This window comes from Emys orbicularis, chromosome 11, assembly GCF_028017835.1.
Source record: "Emys orbicularis isolate rEmyOrb1 chromosome 11, rEmyOrb1.hap1, whole genome shotgun sequence".
In the NCBI taxonomy this organism is placed as follows: Eukaryota; Metazoa; Chordata; order Testudines; family Emydidae; genus Emys; species Emys orbicularis.
Genome location: NC_088693.1, coordinates 39,667,907 through 39,685,745, shown reverse-complemented (window position 1 = coordinate 39,685,745; position 17,839 = coordinate 39,667,907). Strand labels below are relative to the sequence as shown.

At 39.5% G+C, this 17,839-nt stretch overlaps 1 protein-coding gene across 1 annotated transcript in view; it reads left to right on the top strand.

Moving 5' to 3' along the window:
• The window catches only part of SLC25A12 (solute carrier family 25 member 12), an 81,231-nt gene extending 67,761 nt beyond the window's left edge, over positions 1-13,470 (top strand). The window contains exons 14-18 of the mRNA XM_065413224.1: positions 5,394-5,534; positions 8,129-8,267; positions 11,771-11,929; positions 12,121-12,211; positions 12,885-13,470. Of these exons, the coding sequence (XP_065269296.1) occupies positions 5,394-5,534; positions 8,129-8,267; positions 11,771-11,929; positions 12,121-12,211; positions 12,885-13,080 (726 nt within the window). The 3' untranslated portion in view covers positions 13,081-13,470. The remainder of the gene's footprint in view (positions 1-5,393; positions 5,535-8,128; positions 8,268-11,770; positions 11,930-12,120; positions 12,212-12,884) is intronic.
• Positions 13,471-17,839: the final 4,369 nt, after the last annotated feature.

Here is a 17,839-nt window from a genome sequence, read left to right as displayed (position 1 = left end):
CACAACCAATTTGCAAACAAATACTGAGGATTTACAAGCAGTACCTGCACTTCACCAATTTCTTTCCATTAACACTTCCTTTCTATCTTTCTGCCTCTGCATTATCTTCCGTGCTGTTCCCTATGCCTCATATTACCTCCCTGATCCTATCCAATTTAGTCTCCCCTCTTCCTTATTCCTCAAAATCCTCTTCTTTTCACAATCTTTAAAACAAACAATACATTGATAAAAATAATTTAAAAAATTACAATTCATACACTGCCAAAACGTTAACTTGTGCTTCCCCTGTTTTCTGTAAATGTCCTCTGTCTTGCCTTCCCTCCTTCTTTTGTCATACTCATAAATGATATGTTCAAGGAACCAATCTGGCAAACCCCTGCTCATGCAAATAGTCCCATTGAATTCAGTGCAACTACTCACATGAGTAAAGTTACTTATGTACCGAAGTGTTTGCAGTATCAGGCCTTAGATTGTAAGAATATTTTGGGAAAGTGGGGTGTCTTGTGGGGTATGCCTACACTGTAGTAAGAGGTGTGATTGCAGCACAACCTGGCAAATGTGCGCTAGCTATAATTTAGCTATCATTGCTAAAAATAGCAGTGAAGAAAAGATGGCACAGACTGACAATGTGAGTATGTATCCAGGGTCACCAGCATGCTTGTACAGCTCATGCTGAAGCCCGTGCCACTGTATCTTTGTGGCTTTTTTTAGCCATTCTAAGTAGATTTAAGCTAGCATGCAATGCAGACATACTCTTACAGACCTGCAGAGGTCCAGGCACACCTATAACACTGGATGAAAAATAAAGTTGTGTTGAGAAATCAATGTTTGGGCAAGAGAATTTATTCTTAAAGAGCAGCATTTAAAATGGGTTTTACTTGTGGTTGTAGTTATTATATTATTATATTTTTTTTTTAAATATTGTGAAACTTCCCAAGTCACCTTTGTGACAAGTGTGCCTGTTATTGGAGTCCGTCAATATCTCGAATATTGTGTGTGCCAAATGTTAATGAGGTTGGTACGATTCATGCACTTTTCAAAATACTGCTTTAATGATGACACATAAGCCTGCGCATGTTAGGGCTCCCCTCGTAGATGTGTGTTATGCAGCTATCTGTGTATCAAAACACACATTTTTAATAGAAAATGGTTAAAGAGTTTTGTGTGAATTAGACTCCTATTTGTGCAACTCTGCCCCTTCAGAAGCAGGCTTTTGTTGGGATTTAACAGAGACCCAGCCACTTGTGCAGATAGAAAGAGAATGTTAATTACAGGAAGATTGGATTTTTTGTAGAAAATAGAAATGTTTTTGAATTGGTCTGTTTGTGTTTCTGTGTTGGGTGTTAGGCAATGAGGGACAGTTATTTTGCCTGCCCTGCAGGATATTCTAATTTATAGCTGATTAAAAATAAAAAACAGAATTTCATATATGTAAACACAGTATGCACATTTAATGAGCAGTTAACAAATTATTGTCTAGCAGAACTGAATTTGTGGTTTCTTTGAGGATTGTTTTTGTGGTACTGTATATTGCATTATAACGCGAGCATTCTGCCTAAGATTATTGCTACCACAATTATTGAAATAAATGAATGTAGGAAAATCATGAAGTTTTCAAATTGGTTGGTTTAATACAACAGGAAGAAAAATGAATTAGGTTATCATTTAACAGAATTTGCCAGCTGGCAATTTTATAAAATTTGTTTAGATTGAAACTTTGAAATGTTTTTCCTGCAGGGCATCATCCATTGTTTTGTTTTGTTGTTTTAAGTGTGTGTGAGGGGGAGGGAGACTGGAAGGAAGGAAACTAGGTTTGAAAAATGGCATTGGACACTAGTGGCATTATTGCACTGAGACAACTTATTGTATATAGTTCATCACAGAGGAGCTGGGGTCAAATTGAGCTGGCCTGTGGGGGCTCAGCAAGTTGTCACTTTCCCTGATGGTTGCATCAAGTGTTCCAGAAAAAGAAAAATTGAAAACCTAACTCCTCTAGAGAGATCCTTCAAAAAGTTATCCAGAAGTAAACCAATATGATGATGACAAACGGGAAACTATGCCATTAAGATAAATGTGAACTGCCCTTATTTGGGTTCAGGGGTGTTGACCCAAAGCATAACGACCATTTAATTGTCAGGGTTGTCATTCTCCTTTATTGCGAACTTTGATCAGTAGTGAAATAATTTACAGTCTGTGCAGTCTACAGTTGTGATCAGTGGAGGAGTTGATGTTTGATTCCCTCTCTAAATAACAGAAGGGGTGAGTGCAGAGGTGAAAGTAAGCCGGTCCGGTCCGGTCCGGCATACCGGCAAGAGCCAGTACGCTGTGCCGGACCGCAGCGGCTGGGGCAGCTCCAGCAGCCAGGCTGGGGCCGGGATTTAAAGGGCTCAGAGCTCCCGCAGCTGCGGGGAGCCCAGAGCCCTTTAAATCCCCCCCGCAGCTCTGGCAGCCGAGCTGGGGCCTTTAAATCTTGAGAGGCCCCGCCTCTTCCGGTTGAGGCCATGCCCCCCTCAGGACTCCGGCAGTACCAGTAAGTCCTGTAAGTTACTTTCACCCCTGGGTGAGTGATAAATTAAGGGTCCTGGGGCTCTGCAGTGTCATCCTGCCTCTGGTTTGAAGTACCCCATATTTGCCAACTTTCACACCATATTGCATGGCCCTTTAATTACACCTGCCTTTGAAGAGAGCTAGGGAGATAGATGTATAGGCCAATATATATGGGCGTGTCTAGTGCTTAATTTGTAAAGAAATGATGCTGGGGCTTAAATAGAGGATGTCGCACAGAGGATGCCATTTTGCAGAGTGTGCTGCTCCCTCGGCTGGCCTGACCTTGCACACACACTGTGTGCGAGGTCATGTTGCGCAGAAGATGACATTTTGTAGAGTATGCTGCTCCACCCCTGCCAGCATGACTACACATGACAGAAGAGGCTGAGCCCTGGCAAACCCCAACACAGATTTCAACTCTGGGTGTGTCGGGATTTGGTTATGAGCTACTGCTTGTCAGGAGGGGAGAGTTGGTTGAACGGCATATTTAGCTTAGTAATTTTAAATCATTAGTAGGTACTCAAAGCCTGTGTTTGGGTGCTTTGTAGGAAATAGGATAGCTGTCCGAAGAAGCAAGTTCCTGCATTTTTCCACTGTGCTCACAAAGTGTGAGTTGAATTCCTGGATGATAAAAAAGGAAGCTGTTCAGGGCAGTCTCCCTTTCCTTAGGTAAAGTTTTTGATAGGTTGGGGTGAAGGTAAAAGGGCTATGAGGAAGGGATTCAGAGTTTTTAAAATGAGAGGAAAATACTAATTAATGTAAGGCTGGGCTTGTTCAGTGACACATGTTTTAAATAAAATTTGTAAATGGTTTTATAAAAAAATGTAAAGAGGGGGAGAGGAGAGAAAGGAACATTGGGGTAGGCAGTAAAGACAAATTATCCGTTTGGGATGGACCATGCACTTTGCCAGAAGTGAAGGGTGGTACCTACAGCATACCAAAGAGAAGTCTAAACATGTCACTTTCAAGTACATTTACATGCTTCTGGAATAAACTGTCATGTTGAATCTCTCTGTAAAATTTGAGATGCAGCTCTGTGAAAGTCTTAGGCTAAAATACAGAATCTGTAGAACAGCTCATGCAGCAAGAGTGGATGGGAGAAACGAGCAAGCCATGGTGCTTCTGCTTTGCTAATAATGTAAAAACAATTTGCCAGCTATTAAATCTGTGTCATGCTCAGGTCAGAGAAATGGATGCAAGTCTGTATCTACAAAAAGAACAGGAGTACTTGTGGCACCTTAGAGACTAACAAATTTATTTGAGCATAAGCTTTCGTGGGCTACAGCCCACTTCTTCGGATTCTTGTGGAACTCCTTACCTGAGGAGGTTGTGAAGGCTAGGACTATAACAGAGGTTAAAAGAGAACTGGATAAATTCATGGTGGTTAAGTCCATTAATGGCTATTAGCCAGGACGGGTAAGGAATGGTGTCCCTAGCCTCTGTCTGTCAGGACAGACAGGCAGGAGAGAGATCACTTGATCATTGCCTGTTAGGTTCACTCCCTCTGGGGCACCTGGCATTGGCCACTGTCGGTAAACAGGATACTGGGCTAGATGGACCTTTGGTCTGACCTGGTACGGCCTTTCTTATGTTCTTATGCATAGAATGGAACATATATTGAGGAGATATATATACACTTACAGAGAGCATGAAAGGGTGGGAGTTGTCTTACCAACTCTGAGAGGCCAATTAAGTAAGAGAAAAAAACTTCTGAAGTGATAATCAAGATAGTCCAGTAAGACAACTCCCACCTTTTCATGCTCTCTGTATGTGTATATATATCTCCTCAAGATATGTTCCATTCTATGCATCCGAAGAAGTGGGCTGTAGCCCACGAAAGCTTATGCTCAAATAAATTTGTTAGTCTCTAAGGTGCCACAAGTACTCCTGTTCTTTTTGCGGGATACAGACTAACACGGCTGCTACTCTGAAGTCTGTATCTAGCTATCTATTTTCCTTTGTAACAAATTTGGAAATATTGGTATGTCTATTGTTTACATTTATTTATTTAATTTTCCAGATAGAACAATTAAAAGCTCCGCACAAAAGATCTGACCACTCTGCCAATTATTTAAAATTACAACCTCAAATATAAATTTCAGTCAGCTTACTTCCCCCAGGCAGCAGCACTAAATACAAATAACACCTCAACACATTGGCCGTTTTTCATTTATTGAAACCGTCTATTATACTGCATATAAACTACAACTGTACAAAATTTCATAACTTTCAGTTTTGTAGAGTTATGGCAACTAAAATATCAATTTTTCTGAGCTGTCACTGCATATTGTAAACTTCATACACATTCCCCTAATATTGGTCAATTAAATTTCCCTTTTTAATATTTATTCTTCATCTCTGTGGCAAAACTGTACTTGATATAGACTCTAATTTTGTCTGTGAATCAGAGCAGTTTTCTTTTGTTTCCAGTCTCCTGAGCCTTGGACTGCAGAGCATTACGATTAACTTAACCTGATATCTTATATGGATGAAAGTTGATAAACTTTTAGATAGTAATGTGACTGTTTAGAAAAGTGGATGTCCGAGGGAGAAGAAAAATGGAATGAATTACTGTAATAGAAATCACAAACTCATACAGAACCCTGGTAGTCTGCCTTTGTTTCTAAGTTTCAATGTACTTTCAAAAGCACATGTTTTTATGCAGAAGAATGGGAGACTTCAGGACAGGGATTTTACGGAGTGTGTTCCATATTGCATATATGTAATGTAACAGGGCCCTGTTGTCCTTCAGTGGGAGCCAAAGGTACTCAGCACCTTGCAGGAGTGGACCCTTATTGGTGTGATATGATAGAATTCACTGTAATTCATTTTCTCTGGTCTTGCAGGCAGGAGGTTCACAGGTCATCTTCACTAATCCACTAGAGATTGTAAAGATTCGGTTGCAGGTAGCAGGAGAAATCACTACAGGACCCAGAGTCAGTGCCCTTACTGTTCTAAAAGACCTGGGGATTTTCGGTCTTTATAAGGTATGTATTTGAGCATTCCTGGAACACCACTTTTAAACCACTTTATGCTAAATTTAAAAGAACTTTTAAAACAAAAACTTTGTTGTAAAACAAAGAAATCTTTTCAAATTTAAAAATAAACTCTTCCTGCAGGGCAGCCCCATGGTAGAAAAGTGGGGGGGGGGGGCGCAACACATTTAGCCCTGGTCTACATTACAGAGTTAGTTCGATGTAGGACAGCTTACAGCGACTTAAATCTGTAAGTGTCTACAGTAAAATGCAGCTGCCACTGATGTAACTTGCCCACTACACCAACTTAATAACTCCACCTCCATGAGAGGCATAGCACTTAAGTCGATGTAATTAGGTAGACACAGTGTCCGTGTAGACTCTGTGTTGTTACATCAACTGTTACTGCCTTTCAGGTGCCATGTCACAGTGCCCACACTGACAGTTAAATTGGTGCCACTGCTCCTGGTGAGGATGCGCACTACCGACACACAGAACGTAGTGTGGACATGCAAAAGCAGTTTAATTACTGCAGTGGCTGTACATCAACATAACTTAGGTCAACTTAATTTTGTAGTGTAGACTTGCCCTTATACTCATAATAGTGGAAGGTGGGATACATAAAAATACTCTCCTGTTCTATCCTTTGGGCTTTTATATCAGGCTGCAGGGAGTCCTGTATTGCAGACTTGCTGGCTTCTGGCATGGATCATTTCATTTGAAGGCTTTTGTGAAAAGTTTCTTTAGCTTTTCTTTTGTGTTTGTTTAGGAGCCCAAATGTCTTACATTTATTTTGAGTCTCAGTTCTCTCTATTGTTATCTTCACAGCAGCATCCTCTTTTTGTCTTAATAATTTGGCAGCAGTGAAACAGTAGTAGAATTTAGTAGGATTCAGATCTTTAAGAAGTTAAGTGGTGGGATTTGTCAATAATGAATTCCATTTAAAAAAAAGCCCGTACTGTACTTTACCAGAATGCCAGTCAACAGATTCCTTCCCTGCAGGTATACTTACTACCATCATTACAGATCAGATGTAATGGTGCAGAAGCGATTAGTTTTCTTAAACAAGGAAGAGTATTTCTTCCTGTATCCTTTGCCAGTGCAAGGAGTAATACGTAAATTCAACAGCTATAGGCAGCTGTGACTTCCAAAATATTGGTTTAGCTGATTTATTTAAGGAGTTATGTAGTACCGTAAAAATGTGGAAATTTGCCGCCGTAGCTGCAGCTTTTCTTCTGAATTCACTAGATTAGATTCACACAGCTATAATGTTTCCCTAAATATCATCGATGTTTTGGTACATGGGGCAAAATTTTAGTGCAGTAATCATTTTGGTGTGTGGTGGCTAGAAAGGTGATTCTATTACAAATTTTATCTTTCTTTAAAATTGCATAGTCATCTCAAGGAGGTTTAGGAGAATAAGTTAAAACAAAAAAGAATACAAAGCTCAGTGGAGTAAATACGAAAAGGGGACTGGTTTTAAAACATGTAATCACGGTGAGTGAAATTCATCCAAGCATAGAGTGTCTCTCCACAAGACCATCCATACCACTTAAGCCCCACAGATCCCCTGCGGAGGGCTCTCTGTCTGCTCCAAATAGGTCAGCGTGGAGGGGAACTTTTAGAAATGTGCGACCTCCCAAGGCCCTGGAATCACTCTTATGTGGCCCGTGGCCCAGAGCCTCTTATGTAGGAAAGCCAGAGAGTCAGTGGCCACTATTCTGGCAGAGTGGACTGGAGTGGTGGGTGGAGGAGACAGTTTTGCAGCCTCAATGGCTCACCCTCAGGGTGAGCTCTGTGCAGCAGGAGGTAATTCACCCAGTATCAGACAAATAACATGATGTATTTTAACAGCACCTCCACAGCTATTGTAGCATGTGTCAAGAGGGAATCTCTTTAGTTTGATTTTAGGCCTTGTATGCCAAGTTTTAACCAAGGAGTACTTTTTTCCTGGCAAGAGAGTCAGTCAAGTTCCCCATCCTTTGTCTCCGTATTACTTTCCCGTGCTTTAGAGTTTCCATGTTGTGGCAACTTTCCCATAGGGAAAGAGGGCAAACTGTGCTAGCCCTGCAGTGCAGTTTTTTCTGGCAGCCAGAGAGGGTCAGTGGAGATGCTCACTAATGCTCTCAGCTTCCTGTGGAGCAAGTGGCAAGCAAGGGCCCCAGTCGAATCTTTCGTGTGGCGGCACATGTCCTGTCACCAGGCCAGCAGGATCAGCTAAGAGAAGGTTTTTTGCAGGCTAAATTCTTGTGTACATTTCTGTACGAAAAACTATCTATCTAAGGTTTGATGGCAGGCCCTTAATTGTCAAGTGTCACTCTTTTGCTAAAGTTAGAAATGAACACTGAAGCTGAGAGCTGACCATCAAATGACTAACTGTGCTCTGAAACCTGTGCTTCTTTTGATGTTCCACTCTGAAACCTGTGCTTCTTTTGATGTTCAAATCTCCATACTACATTCCCTAAGACATTATATTGCATTTACTAGTTATCTGGTAGATCCCCTTGGCTCAGTCTATACCCAGTGGCCTGGGGCTGCCTGCCAGCCTTTAATTCTAACCCTATTTATATAACTTGTTTGTATTATGTTTCCTTTTTGTGTGACAGGGTGCAAAAGCGTGTTTCCTCCGAGACATTCCCTTTTCTGCAATCTATTTTCCTGTTTATGCTCACAGTAAACTGATGCTTGCTGATGAAAATGGCCACGTGAGAGGGCTTAATCTCCTTACAGCTGGTGCCATTGCAGGTAACTTCTCAATATGTTTTCTAGAAATAACCTTTTTCCCCTTAATAGATAATATTTAATATTCGTTCATCAGTCCCATATGAATGGTAGTATGCCATTGTATCTGATTTAATCTAAATTTGATCACTTTTATCCTTGGTGGGAGGTAGTGTAATTTTGATGAGAGCTAATTACATTTGCATAATGTGGATAAACAGCTTAATGCAGCTCAGCGACTTGTAGCCAAATTTGATCTGTCTGTCTCAATGGGGTTTTAGTTGTTACCAGGCTCTCTGACTTGAAGGCTAATTTGAATCTTTGATGAACATATACTGAAAAGAATTAAAAAGAAAATGATTCATCTAGCTTAGGGCTCCTAAACAACTGGGGAAGAAACTTTCAGTTCAAAGGTAAATGCCAAAATAAAGATTTGAAGGTGCCTTATTGTTCAGTAGGAGTGAAAATAACATACTCCATGTTTTTTTAAAGAATTTCTAATCAAGATTTCCCTTGTAATGATAGTGGGACAATCTCACCCCACTCACGTGAAGTTAGTGTTTAGAAATTACTTCTGTAGCCTTTTATTTTATTTAAAGTGAATTTTGTAATGTGGTATTACATCACCATGGGTTTGACTCTGCTGGCTATAGTTTCAGGCTTAACAGAGTAAAAGTCACCTCTGCTACTTGCTTCAGATTTAGAGTCTCTAGGAAGACACAAAGACCAAGGGTAGAGACCACACATACATTTATAAGTACAATGTCTAGTCTGTTTGACAAGTTTTTGTTAAAGTTACAATCAGTTATGATTACCTGTGCATAGGTCCGTATAGAATTTCTATATGCTTAAGTTACTTATATAGTTATACTCACATCCTCCTAGATAGTGTTAGGGTCTGATGGGTCTCTCATGGATTGATCATCAGTAAAGGGATGGTTCCTGCTGGAGTTTCCCATGGGGAGCTCAATTTTCCTAATCTGGGCACCCTCTTTTTATAATGTGATTCTGACTATACTTCATTAGTATTTATGCACATAGTGCACCCTGCGGTTAGGACATGTGTTAGAAAAATGTGACTACTGAGCATCTTGTAAGCAAAAAATTACTCTTACAGTACATTTTTTGCAGTATCACCCATTGGTACATTTTTTCTGGTCATCTTGTGGCATAGGGTCATTCTTTAGTCGCTTACTTTTGTCAAGCATTTCTTAAGCCTCTGGCCTAGTATGGCTAAGCTAAAATCTTACAGGCCTCAGCCTGTAGGCCTTGCATTACAACCCGACTTACTTAAATATCTAATACATAATTATCCCTTCTAACTACTGATCAATCTTATATTTCTATAATCTAACTCTATTTAGCATACAGTGATTATATGTAACATAACATGTTAGTAAATCATAACATTACATAACATAACATATACAATAAACTAAAATCATTGGCTACACTTGGAATGAACAAAATGTGTAACTGGTCTTTTGGTGGTAATGGCCTTTTATCTCAGTCAGTAGTATAATAAAATTAGGCCCAAATGTGATGGGGGTGAGTAGGCTAAAAATGCACTGCTAGACAAATTAATGGTGGACATACTGGGCCAAATTCTCTTTTGCACCCAGTATCTGCTGTGTGTAACACAAGTGAGGTAGAATGCAGAGGAGGTGTTTGCAGTTCCTTGATTCTGGGCCCATTTGGTGCTGGCCTATGTGTAGTTCATTAGACCAACCTTAGAGCTATCCAGGGATCACTAGAGCTCTGTGTGCTCCAGCCTGCCACCTAAACTGGAGTTGGCGTAAGACCTGGTTATGCCTGCTCTTTCCCAACTGGGTATGCCCCCATGGCTGTGGGTTATCCAGCAGGGGAGATGTGACAATTTTCTGGGCCCTTTTGCTCTCGAATGGCACAAAGGGCCCAGAAATGGGAAGAAAATCTGTTCCATTGTATTCATAGAACTACTGAAAAATACACTGTGAGGTCTAGTATCCTATAATAAGACTTGCCATTTGTGTTTTTTAACCACAGCTTAATTCATTAATGTTTATCAGGTACTTGGATATTAATGCGATGAGCTCAATAGAAATGGCTATAAATCTTGTTTGAGATATAAAATTTAGCCTACAAGAATCCTTCTTTCTGAGTTGCAAATTCACTTTACTGTTTAACGGGAATGCATCAGATAAGCATAACTGAGAAGAACATTGTGTGTACACATGTGGCTTCAAAGAAAGTTTGTAGGGTTGTAATAGTGCATAGTTAGCTTTAGCAAATAGACTGGCTTTGCTGCTCCTGTTCCAATATAAAACCTACTGACTTGATTAGCAGGATGTTTGGGAAGGTTTACTGTAACTTTGTTAAATTTCTGACCTGTCAACTTGATAAATCTCCCTTAAATGCTATGTAGACAACTGTTATGCTGGTTTTTTAATTGTATTGAAATCAATAGTAACAATTCAACCAAGGCTGAAAGTGAACATTCAAGTTCCAAGCTGGAAGGGAATTCTTGTTTTTGGTTAAGTGATTGAAATGAGTCAGTATGCATTATATTCAAAATTAGAGTTGGATTTTTACATCTAAATTTTATAAATATTCTAACAGCATCCATAATTGTGCCTTCAGGAGAATACTTTACCTGCACGGTTTCCCTTTCATTTGAATAAGAAACCGGTGGTGGTGCTTGGGGTGGTGTACTGTTACTGTACCATCACTCATGGCTGTTACCATACTGTGTGCCAAAAATGCCTTTATTGTCAACCTTTCTTTATAGTTTACTTTTTAAATAGACTTGTGTTCTTGTGTTCTGCTAATGAACTGGCCAAAGAGCACCACAGAAATCTCACTGTAGAATAGATGGCCTCTAAATGATCACTTTGCATATTTACACCTTTAAACAAATGGATCTGTGAAGGATTAGAATGTTAGTACTTGAGAGGTTTGCAGAGCAGTTAATCAGCTATACTGTTACAAAGTACTTGGTACATACAATAGGTGAGTAGAACTATTAATATTCACAAAGCACAGTAAGGCTGACAGAGCTCCTAGAATCAGCTGAGAGCACCACTAATTTGTGTCAGGAATATTTAATCCCTTATATTGAGAGAGAGAGAGTTTTAACTATTTATACTTGGAAATATTTGCTTCGCTCTTTAAACAAGGAAAAATAAAAGGTATTTGAAATGACTGATAAAACTCAAAGGGGAGCTCTTGAGAGAATTGTTCTGTTAATATCGTTGCATAATTTTTGCAGTTCTCTTGGCTGTATTTTCATAGTATTTTTCTTGAGCATCTGTCATAAAATTAGCTTTGTGATTTAGAAGAAACATTTAGAAGGATTGTGCTATGCTAGCTGCAGGAAAAGTCTATTTGGAATACTTTACGTTAGTACCAGGTGTGTGTGGGTTTACATTTTTAATAAGCTTTGATTTCACAAAAAGATTAACGTTTGCAGGTATGTTCTTTGACATTAGAAATATTTCTATCTTTTACAAGATACTTTGTGTAAATTAAATGCTGTTTTCTTCTAAAAGGTGTGCCTGCTGCTTCCTTGGTAACCCCTGCTGATGTCATCAAGACAAGACTGCAAGTGGCAGCTCGCGCTGGTCAGACAACATACAGTGGAGTTATTGACTGTTTTAGAAAGATACTTAGAGAAGAAGGCCCTTCGGCTTTTTGGAAGGGAGCTATAGGTAGGGAATTTTCTTTATATTTAAAGTCAGACCACATTTTTTCTATGTTATTTTACTCAGGATTAACCCCAGCAGTAAAGTTTGCAGGATTGGGTCCTGGTATTGTAGTGCACGGGTTCATTTGAAATTCTCAGACCATCTTTCTTGATCTAACGTTGCTGTATTACAGTATTATTTGTAATATTCAACAGCTCGAGTGTTCAGATCTTCACCTCAGTTTGGTGTTACGTTAGTGACCTATGAACTTCTGCAGCGATGGTTCTATGTTGATTTTGGAGGAATGTAAGTGCAAACATTTGCTCACTAACATGCAAACTGGGTCTGCCAAGTTAGAATTCAGACAGAGCCTTCAGAGAACTAAATGGAAAGAATATGTTGAAACAGATGTAGTTAAATTTAATGATATTGATTAACTATAAATCAGAGTGCCAGAATTTTGTTTTAATTGTACCCTGCACAACCCCCCCCCCCCACCACCACTTATATTACTAGTAACATCTTTGGGTATTAAAATTGAAAGAGCTTAAACAAATCAAATTGACTTGATTTGTATACTATTTCACTGTCTAAGCAACATGAAGTATGTCAGTTTCCCTTTTTTTAATGCACTGCACAAAACTGCTGTATTTGGGTTTCCTACACTGCAAGATGATAATTAAATCCCTCTCAAACTGTTTTCATTAAAATCATTAAAAAAATTTTTTTTATTAAAATATTTCTATTTTAAAATATCCAGAAACTAAATTTTAGCCGGAACTACTTGATAGTGGCCTTTAAAGGAAGCTTCCTTTATTTTAAAAACTAATCAGAATAATTAACTCCTAACTATGATGATTTATATGTTGTAGACAGATGATCATTTTTAGTATTGGCTTACTATAGATTCTGCTCTGTTACTCTGGTGCAGGAGAAACATTTTAAATAAGCAACCTTTTCTTTTTTTCTTCTCAAACAGCAAACCCTCTGGATCAGAACCTACCCCAAAATCTCGAATCTCAGACCTTCCTCCTGTTAATCCTGACCACATAGGTGGATACAGACTTGCTACAGCTACATTTGCTGGCATAGAAAACAAGTTTGGGCTTTATCTTCCAAAATTTCAATCTCCTGATGTTGTTTCAGTTCTACCAAAAGTAGCAGCTGAATCCTGAGATGACCTTTCAGCCTAGTATAATGACGCCATGAAAAAAAAAAGTTCGAGAGCAGTACTGTATCTATCCAGTCAGCTGCATGTTGCTCTTGCTGAACTGAGAATTCAAGTCAAATCACTCCTTTCTATATGATATACAATATGCATTTATTTGTTTCTAAATTAATCATTTGCACACAAGAAACGGATTGAAGCTTTAGTTCTGCATTGATTTCTTTTTCCTAACCAGTGGCATGAACCAGTAACCTTGACTTGGCTTTGCACAGCTTGCACTTAATGTTACTGTACATATTGTACATCTTTGTACAGAGACATCACGGCATCTATACACTATTACATTTCTATAATGGGTATGTGGTTCTAAGCAGTTTGAAATGTACAGAATGTTTTGAAGGTGTTTTTATTAAGAATCATGTGACAATAAAATATATTTAAAGTCATTTCATTTTCTTATATTTGTGTAATTTATAAAAATAAACCATCAGATATTTGGTGTATTTAGTCATAGATTTTTAAGGCCAGAAAAGGACCATTATCGTGTAGCGTGACTTGTCTTAGGGAATAAATCAAGGTATTAGCTAATAAAGGCAAAAGCATAAAGATGCAGTGCTGATAGGAAGTTACACACAGGAACTGTGGGTGTGTATGTGGGGAGGAGTGCTTGGAAACTGCAGGAATTACCTAGAAACTCATGGTAATGCTAACTAGTAACTTTTTGGTAATTCTGAATTCCAGCATATCACATTTAAATTTAGTGAGATTGTATTTACCAATTATAAGTGGATTTTCTTATGAGCATTCTGAATAAATTTATCCTGTAAATGTACATATCTGAATAGCAAGTAAAATAAGTCCAGGGTTTAGTTTTAGCATATTCGGATGAAATTATTGCCAGGATATGCACTGCTAGTTTGCCAGCAAGTCCCAAAAGTGTCTTATTTGTAATTAAGTAATAAAAGGCCTTGGCCTAACTCATCTTTGATGTAACTATTGTGTTCAGTGGAATCGCCTAGAGATAAATTTGGCTCCTTGTGTAGTCTAGGAAATCTTATCACCCAGAGGTTGGTTTGGTGAATATTCATATCTCCTGAATTCTGATGTAATCTCTTTTTGTTTAAAATACACAGCTTCCATTTTATTATGATTGTGCTTTCACTAGCAGTACAAAGTTTGTATTAATGTGCAGCATGGGGAAATCCTATCCCTGCTGCCAGGAGGTTAACATCTGATCTGCAGCACTGTGTGAATGTGTGCAAACATCTCGGAGTACAGCCTTGCAGACTTACAAAGCTGCTCTATATTCTGCACAGGAGGTTCCTGTAGCTTTAGAAGAATGACTTCTGACAGCTCTGGGAGCTGCAAGCCCTCCTGGCTTTGTGGGCTTGAGGTATATAAGAATTAATCCACTTTGAAATACTTGCTCAGGGAGGAGCTAAGTTCCTTCTTGGTAGGAGGAACACAAGATGGGGAAAGCTAGTTGTTTTGCAAAATCTCTAAATTCCAGAAAAAATAAAATGAAGGCACCTAGTTGAGTTCCAAAGAAGGGGTGCTGTACTCTGAGAAGATTTCCAGGTATTTTGAAGAAAACATTATGTAGAACTTTTGCCTCAAGTTTGCTAAATTAAAATTAAAATTTGCTAAATTAAAAGCCCTTTTTGACTGGTGGGTAATTTGATTTTGGAACAATGCAAATGCAAAATTCCAGCCTGACTCACAAGAAAAACCAGGAGTCCCTGCTCATAGTTATAATCTATCACCCTACTGTCATGGGATAGCTGGTCCCTGTAAGCAGAGCAGGACCAGTGCCCCTGTATCAGAGCAGGTGGGCCCAGTTGAGCCAATTAAAGGAGGCAGGGCTACACCTGGGGCTGTAACAGCCTGTCAGAGGAGTAATGATTGGGACAGGCTGTACCTGGCACCACAGGAGAGTGGAGCTAACTCCTATGGTGGAGCCGGCTGAATGAGGACTGGCTCAAGCTGGGAAACTGCAAGAAGCAGAATTACCAGAGACTCTGGGAGGAGAGATTGGATAAAGGGTGAGCAGAAGGACTATTTTCTGTTTGTTTGGCTTATGTTTGGACAATAAACCTATTTAAAGGAGACTGGGTCTGACAGTGTGTGCTTGGTAAACTGGGGAGAAGCCCTGCCGCCTTGTCTACAAACTGACTTGGGTGGGGACTGCTAAATTAATGCCAAGTTAATGGCTTACTTCCATGTTCTGGGGTTAAGAACTGCAGTAAAATACCAAATGACAGGTAAAATGGCTCCTGACCTCAATCCAGTTGCCACTTAATCTCAGGCAGCTATTTTAATTGAAATAGGTGACAGTGAAAAGTTTGCAATTCCTTAGGAAACTGTTAAGGAAATGTAATACAGAGAAGAGAGAGCTGTTGATTCCAGAAGACAGGCATTGGCCAGGTTTTTATAAGCAGGGTAGAAAACTACCTATCCTACAACTTCAGTTTCAGACACTATAGTTTCTGGGCCATGGTTGGGTTAAATAGCCTCCTGGATTTTTTTTTTTTTTTAAAGACAACTAGAATTGCCTTGACTTTATTCCAGTTAAATATTTTAGTTCACCTGACAACAGGTGAAGGCCAAGGTTTTAGAGAGCATTTAAGGAAGAAGGAGCTTTTTTAAAAAAAATGAATAGGAATGCTCAGCCATTCCTGTCTCTGCCAAATAAACACTTGCAAATCTTCCCTGTGTTTTAGTCACTGTCCAAAAGATGGTAACTTTTGTAGCTGCAGAACTACAATCAGCCCTTAACTTTTGAGCAAAACTTTCCTTGACTTCAACAGGAATTGAGTGCATGTAATCAAGGCTATTATGGGGCACCCAGTTCCCAGTCAGAGAATGTATCTGTTTACATAGTTTGCCTAGGCATAGGCTTCTTAGGCAGCTCACACTTCTGTATCTTCAAATTTTGTTCTGCTCTATGACAAGTATATGCTTCCTTGAGGGGTAGAAAAATGCTTGGTACCCACTGGCATTTAATCTTTGTCACAGCTTGTTGACTGACTTGAGTTCCGAAATAGTGATTGGACAGTGAGGCTCCTGGGATGATCATTTACAATATCTAGCATCCTGCGACTGGCATGCTGGTTCCTCCATAACTGCTGACATGGGATTGTCTAAAGAAATCCCATCCACCCTATCCTCCTTTTCATTCCCTAAATGTTTGGGGGGATGGGGTTGTCAATGCAAATATGGTTTGGGAGGAAAAATAAAAATGGTTATAAATTGCTTGTAGCTAGATTCCATTTTCTAATAAGTTTCCCTAAATGATACCTGACCTGTGGATCAGGATCCATGCTGAAGCCTACCAAGACTCGTATTCATACCTAGTTCTTGTCAGGAGTCCTCTGGAACAGAACTAGTTTATTGTGTTTTTGAACATTTTAATCTAGAATTAGAAGAAATTGTTTTGGAGTGGAGAGGGAGGGGGTAAATAGCTCTAAAATGTATTTAAATTCCAGCAGAAGCTGCAAAGCTGTGCTCTGGTCACTAAAAATTCCCATGCCTGGAGGATGGACACCATCACATGACGTGCCTGTTCTTTATGCAGTCCCTGGCTGTCTCAACTGAACAGAAAGCTACTATCGTAAGGCTGGTGAAAATATACAGGGCAAATGTCAAATTGAACAGCATGATTTTGGATTGAAAATAGAGGGGGTACTTTGACAAGGCAAAGCTGATGGAAGCCTGAAGTTATTTCACTTTCAAATCTATTGAGCGAAGATAACCTCCTGAAGACACAATTCCGATTGCAGTAGCCACTCTCCATATGAGCTTTGCTCATAATAGAATGAGGGTTTTTCTAATACCAAGAATTGGTAAGAGAACTTCTGTTTATAGCATAGATTAAATAGCAACATCAACCCATTTCTGATTTTGACGTATGTGAAATGGTTCTCCTGGCAAAGAAGGAGGATTGTAGAAGAGATTAAGAACAAATGGCACTAAATAAACTTTGAATGCTCTCTGGTACTAATACACAGAAGGTGATTTTCACCCATATAGTGGAGCTAGTTAAAGCATTTTCAGCTAAATGGTTTGTGTGTGTGTGTTTGGTGTGGGTTTTTTTTTTTTTTTTTCCGTCAACACGTGAAGCCAAAATGTTTTGCACTTTGTGGAACAAAAAGAAATGTCAAAACTTCACAAGTTGTTGTGAAACAAATGTCATTCTCCAGCCAGCTCCACTGTTTAGCATAGGGCTCTGCAAAGCTACTGTGATGGTGAAGGCAGCACTCTCCCTATACGTGCCCATTTTCAGGCACTTGAAACTTGCTGGGGGGGAAAAAACCTTTGGGATATAATGTTTCCCCTTGTTCTCGGCCCAAAGGGTATTTTTTGTTTTGTGAAGCACTGGGCAGCTGTTGAGGTTTTCAGAGTATTTGTGCAGGTGGTTAAGTCTGATGTTTTTTCCACTTGGGTAACTCATCTGGATTAATTTTAAAACTTCAATCTCTCACTGGATTAAGTCGTCCCTTCAGACAAGTGCCACTGAAGTGTTTTGAAGTGATTTGGATCAGAAATTAAGTTGTTTAAAAATCATGGCATATTTGCAGTCTGGTCCCAGCTCTCCCCACAACCACAGCACAAATGGACTTAATGCAGAGGTCTCCCCGTGACCAGAGTGCCAGCGGAGACACTTTGATTGCTGCTGCAGCCCATGGACTGAAATAGCCTCTATGATATAGACCCCTCCAGCCCAATGTGGCAGAGTTAGCTAGTGGAGCTGCATAATTGAGGATCCA